Source organism: Corvus brachyrhynchos, unplaced genomic scaffold, assembly GCF_000691975.1.
Source record: "Corvus brachyrhynchos isolate BGI_N302 unplaced genomic scaffold, ASM69197v1 scaffold1, whole genome shotgun sequence".
Classification (NCBI taxonomy): Eukaryota; Metazoa; Chordata; class Aves; order Passeriformes; family Corvidae; genus Corvus; species Corvus brachyrhynchos.
The window spans coordinates 12,629,343-12,638,675 of record NW_008237222.1 but is presented as its reverse complement, the minus strand read 5'-3'; the positions used below and the strand labels follow the sequence as shown (position 1 = coordinate 12,638,675).

The window sequence follows — 9,333 nt, the reverse complement described above, 5'->3', positions numbered from 1 at the left end:
TTGGTGGTTGACATATTTTGTTTTGTTGTTGGGGGGGGGGGGGGGGGGGGGGGGGATGTTTGGTGGGTTTTGCTTGGTTGGGTTTTTTAAAATTAGGTTTATGCCCTTGTCACCTACCCTCCAATAAAGCAGAAATTTTGGGATTCAAATAGTAACCAGACACAGGCTTTCAAAGAGATCACTTTTAGTTTATAGAATGTTTTGAAAGTATACCTGGGGAGCAAAAACTTCTGAAATTTTATAGTGTTATAAAGTGTTTGCCAGAAATAAGAAATAGTTTATTGACTTGATATGGTGTCTGACTGAAGTTGCAGTTCAGATGCCTTAAGATACTGTTTTTAAAGTTGCTGTGAGCTCAGTCCATAAAAGAAAATGAGACTATGAATTGGTTGAAATACAGTTTCCATGACATAACATCATTTAGTTTGAATATCTGGGATCAAGTCAAAACATTTTGGCTTGAGAATGTTAAAGGTGGGGGTTTTTTCCATTGTGGTATTTTAATGAGTATGGAGCTTCTTGAGGAAAAACATGTTTTCTGCACTCCCACCCCCAAGTCCTTTGTCAGCTGTCTTCTTCCACCCCACATTTGGGAGCAAGCAATCTTGAAAAATTGTTTATTACTACACAAAACAGAAAATAAGAGCAGATGTCCATGTGCATCCTCTACTTCTTTCTTTTCTAGGTATGCACTTCAGTTGCAGACACGGAACTCTCTTGTACTGCACAGACATGCCTAGAAAAGTATCTGAATTGTTTCCATACTTTATTACAAAAGTTTCTGTAGCCCGTTGGAATAACATTCTTTCTAGTTTCAGTAGTTACGGGAATTGTTGCATGTGATGGGAAGTTGTATTTGATATATCAAATCTTGCTATGCTTTAAATGTGTTTTAAAAACTCAGCCTTTATAGTTAAAGCAATTTAATTATTGTCATTACTTTCGTTATTGTCATCTTGCAAAGTGAATCTTAGTCATAAAGTTTCTGTGGTGGTAAAGGAAAATTCTCTCATGTTTTGCTATGTTTCAGTTTTGTGTTTGTGCCAGCTCATTTTCTCTAGATGCTACAGAGATATACATGGGTTTGTATAACAAAGGTGAAAACTATAGCTTTGTAATAAAAGTAAGGATGACTTGCTTTTATTACCTTTTGTTTGTGCGCACCTAATATTTAATGCTCATATGAAAAACTTTTGTTTGCTCTATAAATGGCAGTGGTGTAAGGCATAAGGGAGAGGCTGGTCCAAAGGTCGGGGCAATAGCCTAGGACTTGGAATTAAACTGGCATTTTCCTTCTGCTGCATATTTTGGGGGTATTGTTGGCCAAATCACATTTGTGCTCTAACTGTGCACTGGGTTTAATAGCACTATTCATGTTTGTGGGAATGATGCTCACATCACACAGGATAGAGATACTGAAGCAAAACTATTTTGTTCTGCATCTCCTGTCCCTGCTTGACATCCTGTTTCCTTGTGCTTGTTTAGGTGGTGCTCTCACTTTTACTGTATGGACTCTTGCTCAGTAGCATGGGAGAACAGGAAGGACTGCATCAAACACAATTCCTGGTAAGTCACTTTTTGCTTCTTAAATGAAACTCTAACCTGGTACTTTGTGATGACAAAGAAGTGGCTTTATGATGTAAGATACTAATTGAAAGCAAGTTTTAGAAAAAATCCAGTGAATGCTGTGAAGGGTTTACCTTTAAGAATCCATAAATGTTTTTCCTCTGCTTCTAGGTACCCAAGTGTGTGTGATGTATTGAGGTTTTCAAGTTTTCTCCCGTGTTCTGTTCTGTTGGTGTGCCTTAGAAGGCATTTGAATGCCAAATTATAGATATATGAAAACCAGGTTAACGTTCAATTGAAGTTTTAATTACTCATCACAAGAATGTAAGTTGAAATAAAAGAAGCTTCAAACTCTGCACAGTGTTTAATGTTCGATGATGTAATCATATGTGGTTTGTACGCAGTCCCAAAAGATGTTTCTAGATGTTGTTTCGCATGGGGGGAGGGTGTGTTCAGAAATTACTGTACATACAAATGTGGGAAAAATTAAATAGGATATCCTCTGATAGGAAGTTTGCAGGAATGTCTAAAATTTGGAAAAGGAACTATCAAGCAACAATGTGTGTTGTATTTAACAAGAGTAGTGCAAATGTGTTAGGTTTCAGGATATAATTTTAGAAGAAACATCCAAAGTATTTCATACATTGCTAATCCATGGATAGCTTTTAAGAAGTTACGAAAAATGACCACAAGACCAAGTTCATTCTATATTGTAGTCTGTGCACATTATGATTTATAAAGAGTTTTGTACCTTCAGTGGAAAGAAATCTTTTAAGAGTCAGCAAATCCCAAAGAAGGTTATTTCATGGATATATACAGCAATGTAACAAGTGTTGTACAGAGTCAGACCAAGTGTTTATCTAGCTACTGTGTTATCCCCAGGTTTTCACAGTAGATAAGTGTGTAATGTATTTTAAAAGGAACAGTGTTGTTGCCCTTTGGTGGATTTTTAGTGTCTCTGAAAAAGCTGAGAGAGAATTCCTTGAAAATATGTAGAATGTACTGTAGCAACCAGAAAAGCAAGGCAGAGTTTAGGGCTTATCAAGGAAAATTGGAAATGATATAGAAAGACACTGCAATAGTATTTTGGTTTTATCGGCTTTTAGTTGAAAGACTGTTTTGTTTGGGTCACTACCTTGAAAAAAAAATTCCCAAATATTGGGCAAACAAGAATTCTAGGGACAGAAGACTTAGAAGGGAAATAAAGAAGCAGCATAAATGTGGAGATCAGGTACTAGCTTTCATTTGCAGCCTAATTCTTATGAGACTAAAAGAAGTGATATATATTGCATTTTTTAAAAGTTACTTTGTATTTCAAGGGACCAGCTGCAATATTTGCATGGGGCACTGTTGTCAAAATTAGTGCAATTCAGAGGAAGAGCTGAGGCTGGTACTTGAGAGGCACCCCTTGGAAAATTCAGCAAGGGGTTTTAGGTGTGAATACTGAGAAGCCTGCATGGACCCTGTGTATTTTTAGCTGGTGAACCTAAACTAGGAATACAGGAATTTTGCTGTCTTACAGTCAGCTGGGAAAGCAGTACAGAAGCCCATACAGAGGATGACTGTGACTATCCTTACTGGACTTGCCCAGTTCTTACTGGAATTACGCAGTTCGCTTACTCACTCAAGGAGGGGAACTGGAAGGACTGCTTTGGGCACCTCTGCTGAATGTCTCAAGTTACATGGAACAAATCTAGATATTACTCTCTTTGTAGCCAAAATAAGCTCATCTTTTCACATATGCTGCCCATGTTTGTTTTTTTTTTATTACTCTGTTAGGCATGTTAATGTTCTGGAGGGGTCAAATCTTTTAAAGATGGTGTGCCAGGTTGTATTTTTATTTCCAAAATTAGAGGTTAAGCATGCCAGTAGAAACTCGGGAGGAGCGAGGAGAAACTGCCTCTCCAGTAGGTGAAATACAGCCGGTGAGATGTTTGCTTCTGTGCGAGGCAGCAGCTCCTGACTTCCATCAAGTGTGGAGCTTAATGGGAGCCAGGAGCTGGGAGCCCCTGCCTCTCTCCGATGCCATGCCTTGTGGACCTGCTCACCCCTGGTTCCCGAATGTCGCCTTTGGGACTCGGTCCATATGTTCCTGACCCCTGTTGTACCACACTGGCCATTCTAGAACATGGTATGACAATTCTGATGTTTCTATTTTAAAAGAATTTGCTTTTTAATAAAAGATGAAAGTTTGCTGTTCTGTTTTTTAGTCTCTTTTTTTCCCCCCTCTTTCTTGAGCTGTTTGTGTTCTACATGATTTTTTTTTATTTGTTTGGTTTTTTTAACAGGACACGATGTTTGTGCGAGGATTAAAGAGAAAATGTTTTGATGGTGAAGAAGATATTGAAGGGACTCTGGCTGGTATTAAGGCTATTCCTTCGTATAATCTCCAGCGGCAGTCACTTTTAGACATGTCCTTGGTTAAACTTCAGCTGTGTCACATGCTGGTTGAACCCAACCTTTGTCGTTCAGTACTTATAGCCAACACGGTACGGCAGATCCAAGAGGAAATGACTCAAGATGGGACTTGGCAAATGATAAATACACAGAGTACAGGGCAGGCATCCCTGGATCGTCTTGTTTCAACAGATATCCTCTGTCGTTCATCTCGGGATCAAGCTGAGGGAAAGCATGTTCCAGGCTATGGTACTTTCAATAAAGACTTTGAGAGTGACCAGGCACAAGATAGTTCAGAAACTATGTCAACAGCCTCTTCAGTGCAAGCACCAAGAAACCTGCAGAGCAACATGTGGGAAATGGAGAATCCACAAGAAAATAAAGGAAACTTTCAAAAATCTTTAGATCAAATATTTGAGACACTGGAGAATAAAAGTCCTAATTCTGTTGAGGATCTGTTTTCAGAAGTTGACAATTCTTACTATGATCTTGATACTATGTTAACAGGCATGATGAGCAACACAAAAATGGGACACTGTGATAGTCTTGAAACATTTTCTTCTCCAACAAATACAGCTTCTAACTCTAATTGTAAATCTGATCTTAATGACCTTGATCATATTGTGGAAATCCTTGTTGAATCCTGAACCTCCTTGTGTAGGAGGTAAAGATCTGTTAATAGGAAGAAAAAACTTGAGAAAGAAATTTCCATGGTTTGTTCTATCACATCTGCACAAGTATTTTACAAATATCTCTATATTATATATATATTAAGAAGCACTTCATATTGCAAAATAGTGTTAACTCTTAAAGTTAACCTGCAAGTTGTAGTGTAATAATCTGATTTATCATCCACTGAACTGTAAGTACATACGGTAAATGTTTCTACGTTTGGGATCCAAGGCTCATGAAATTGGGTTCCTTTTACCAATTTGTTTTAGCCTTTGGTGGAGGATATCCTCAGGGAGAGGGATTCTCTTATATTATTATACTTCTCCCGTAAAAATGGAAATAACAGAGAGGGAAGTTGGATAACTGGTTTCCTATTTTCCTCTGGTTTCCACTTTGTTACACCACAAAACTACCATACCTGCTGCTTCTGTTTTAAGTCGCTACGTGGCTCTTAAAGAGCAGTATGCAATAGTTCTTGTTATCCTTGCTAGCTTCTTTGGGTTTTGCTACAATTTTTACTTCAAAAATAGTTTTAAAGTGTTTATTGGTGTTTAGATTTTTCCAGGTATTTTCCTAAAATATATTTTTTACTACAGATGTTATGTCAGCTGCTAACTTAGTAACTTTTGATCATATCTGCAGTTGATATATTTTTTGCAAGATTTTCAAAAAGGGATGTTTTTTTACCATGAGCTACCCCATGTAGTTCAGTAAAGTGTATGTAAATGTAAATATACAATTTTATACTTGGCATTAAAATGTAAGAGCTGTTTTCATTATTCTGTTTCATAGAGTAGTACTTTACTAAATTGAGAATTGTACATTTATGCTTTTCATACCCCACATACTTGAGTATCATTATAGGAAGAGCTCTGATCCAGCTATATACAATTACATTTAATTCATTTCAGATCATACTTTTTGTTAACTACAAACCTAAATGATGTAGGTTTTTATTTATGTGTATTTATATGTAAATGTCATCAAGTGAATTGTTTATCATTGAAGTCTACCATCAAATATTTGTTTTTATGAGATAACTGTCTTGCACTAATTACTACAAAAAGTGTTATTAGCGGCCTTTAAATCTCACTGGTTGGTATGTCATGATGTCTTGTCATAATTAATATGCTCCACTCTTACCAAGGGTTTCCCCTTGGCTTTTTTTAAATAACAAAAAATGTAATACAACATGGGATGGTGGTCTTTTCTTCCAGCACATTCGGTTTAGAGTGTATATAACTAAGCTTCTTCCTAGGAAACTTTTTTGGGGGAAAGGGATAATTAGAGTATAGCCTATGATTTTATTATAACAAATGTTTACCATCAGAAGCTGCTACTGGGGAAAAGCTCCAAGCTAGCAGGGAGTAGGGAAGGGGGAAAATATGGATTGGTTTCTGGAATGTGTTGCCATGGCCGTGCCAAGGGAAGACATCTGTCAGTAACGTGGTTGTTTTCTGTAGATCTGAACCAAGCAAGTTGCTGAACATGAAAAGAGAACCCTGCTGTGTCTGACAGGCTCTGCCTTCCCATGAGTGACCTTACCTCCGATGCAGATTCTCAAACCTGGAAAGAGGATTGGAGGTGGGGGTGCTAAGGAGGTGTTGAGAACATTTGAGTATCACCTCAAGAATAAGGAGACCACTGAGCTTATGTGCTTTAGAATCATCTGCTTTGAGGAAAGATCATATCATTTTGCTAAATTTTGCAAACTCAACAGTTGAATGCTTATTGGCTCCATCTTACGAAACCATGCACTTGGTGTGAGTTTTCAATGAATTGGAAAATGTTTCTTTGTATTACACTTGGCATAAGATAATTTGTAGTTGCTGTAGTAGTTAAACTTTGCTTTCTCACTTAATAACTTCATGTTAAAGGACAAAATAGCATATAGGCACTCGCAAGTTCAGTCTGCAGGATACAGCTGGACCAAAGAGAAGCCAATGCTACGTGTCTTAATTGAGAGATCACTCATAGGTATTGCAGTAATAAATGCTGATTCAGGAGGATCCAAATATAGATACAAACTGTCATATCTCACAGTGAAATAAATCTGGCTTATGTGGTAGTGTTTGTTGTAGTATCAGAGATTCCTTCAAAAATTATAAATCTGCAGGTAATTTTTCTTGATGCTTTTCTGTGTGTGAACCACTGAACTGGACAGCAGATGCCTAAGGGTAAAACAGGCAGTTTGAGTGTTTTATAAACTCTCAAAATCAGCATTGATAGGAATAACTAAATATCTTCTGTTCCTCTGGGAAATGTTCCCAAAACTGCTCTGAACTGTGTTGAAAACCCACAGGTTTGAGCAATTGTGGGTGTTCCCCTCTGCCCCCACACTCTCCATTTTCATTAAATGAGCAATTTCATGTTCAGTTATTTTTAAAATGCTCTTCCCCACCTCCTTAGTGTGCATCAGTCTGCATGTTACAGATAGGAATCAGTATAATTTGTTCATTTGTTAAACTATCAAATGCACGTGTGTATTTATAACTCTATATTACTGTACAAAGCATCTAGCTGTGTGCATTCCTTTACTGAGGAAGCTGTGCCTAGTTAAAACAATTCATAGAGACTACTTGGCTTAACAGGAAAGGTGTTAGGTAAGTAGGCATTTGTGGAGTTAAGCATTTAAACAGAAATATATATCCTGTTTTATTACATTCTTAAAACTTATGCCAAATCTTATGTGCTTTTACAAGCCTGATATCTTGGCTCAGCAGATGTAAGAATGGGTATTGCTGAAACTTGCACAGTCACCATGCAGAACTGATGTGTACCTACAAGTGGTCTGACTTTGCAGAGACCAGTCTGTAAAATTAGCTTGTCTCCCTATTGCTTTAATAATGTGTCTCAGTCTAATTCAGCTTCTCATGCTTCGCTTCCCTGGTAAATAAAAAAAAAAATTTAAAAAAAAAGGAATAATAATAAAAAGAACACTTTATTTTCTAAATGTCATGGTCATTTCTTTGCTAGTCCAAAGAGGTATTGGTTAAGTATGCGTCACTTAAAGGTTAATACAATAAGTTCCCCCTCTATGTGATCCTCTAAGGTAATGAGAGACATCAGAAATGAAAAGGTGCCTGTAAGATTATGAATTCTGAATTAGTGAGCTGTTACTACAAATGGTGAGAGATGATACTTGCTGGTGGGGATTTTTAAAATTTCTACATGTAAATGGGAAATTTAAAAAAAAAAACGTAGCCTCTTGAATTAGGAAAGGCTTCTGACAGATTCTGCTGCCACTCCTAGCAGCCTTTTTTCTCTTGTGCTCCTAGGGAAGAGTGATGGAGCTTGCACGGCATCAATGCCGTGTGTGAAACAAGGCTGTTGGTCTGCCTGGTGGCACTGGGCTGTTGATTTGCACAAAAGAAAGCTTTGTCAAGCACATAGCTAATATCCAATCTGCTTCCTTTGCAGGTAACATTGAGTATCTGTTTCCTTCTGCCTCTGTGCCTGTGGCTTTATTTCTCCTTTTTCCTTGCCAGAAAATCAGAGTTTCTGCAGCTCGAGCATTCAGCAAAGGCAAGAAGTGCAAGGATCCAGGCTGCCACAACAATGGCTTGTCTACGTATTGCTTCTCTGTGTGGTGCTTGTTGGCATCTTTTAACCCCCTCTCTCTGCTGCAGCTCTGGGAGTTTGCCTAGCACAAGACATCACCTGTCTCTACAAACATAGCTATCTATATTTGCCTAAAGGACAAATTTGGTCAATGAAGAGAGAATCAGGTCTTTGAATGAAAAAGCACCTTTCCTGACCAGGCTGCCTTGGAGGTGCAGCAGTGAAGGGTTTCAGTCCTGGAGCAGGTTAGGGATTCACACATGAGCTGAGCCTGCAGACTCACCAGGAATTACCTGTTTTCAAAGCTGTCCTTAGACTTTTTTTGAAGTTTTGGATATGTCTGGGCTGCTTTAGTAAGCATTTTAAAAGGCATTATTGTAAATTGACTGAGAGTATAGTTTAACATTGTAATTACCTAACCATTATGGATTTTTTGTGTCTCAAAATATTGATTTGTATGAATGCTTTACAGTCCTGCAACTTATTCCATATTCCCTTATAAGTAAACAAACTGTCAAAAGCTAGAATGAAAAAAACCCAACACATTTGTTTTCTGACATCTATGATAAGACAAATAAAAATGCTTTCAAAAATTACTTCTATTCAAGCTGAAAGTATGCTCGTGTCTCAGACCTAGGATGTATAGTCCCATATGCAAAAAAAACATGACTGATGATGACAAATTTTGCTTGCTCATCAGTTCTTAAATGAGTGATTTCATGCTCTGTGACTAGTACCAAGAGTACAAAGCCACCGAGTTTCAAAGATATGAAATAAACATTTTGGAAACACACATGGTTTTGTTAATCTGGTTTATCAAACACAAGCTTTTGCAAGGATTGTCTGAACTTCTTTTGGTGTGTCTTGCAAAGCTGACAGTTAAGATATGTTTTCCTACTTTTTTCCAAGGAATTTTCATGGAGAGGTGAAATTCTATTTAATAATTTGTCAGGAAAGAGGCTTATTTTAGATGTTTGTAGTGCCTTTTTTTAAAAAAAAAATCTAGTGAAAAATACTAAAATTTCATTACCTGACATGATTTTCATAAGTTTGTATGGTAGCTCTTCCTTAAAAAAAACCCAACAATTATTCATTTGCTTGACCAACATTCCCCCAAAATGAGTGCTTTATGACCTG

The 9,333-nt window shown here is 37.4% G+C and overlaps 1 protein-coding gene across 1 annotated transcript in view; it reads left to right on the top strand.

The window, feature by feature from the left end:
- CDCA4 (cell division cycle associated 4) overlaps positions 1-8,989 on the top strand; it is a 10,700-nt gene extending 1,711 nt beyond the window's left edge. Inside the window, 5 exon segments of the mRNA XM_017729162.1 lie at positions 686-744; positions 1,486-1,566; positions 3,420-3,588; positions 3,591-3,697; positions 3,855-8,989. Coding sequence (XP_017584651.1) covers positions 688-744; positions 1,486-1,566; positions 3,420-3,588; positions 3,591-3,697; positions 3,855-4,610 — 1,170 coding nt within the window. The 5' untranslated portion in view covers positions 686-687 and the 3' untranslated portion in view covers positions 4,611-8,989.
- The last annotated feature ends 344 nt before the right edge of the window (positions 8,990-9,333 follow it).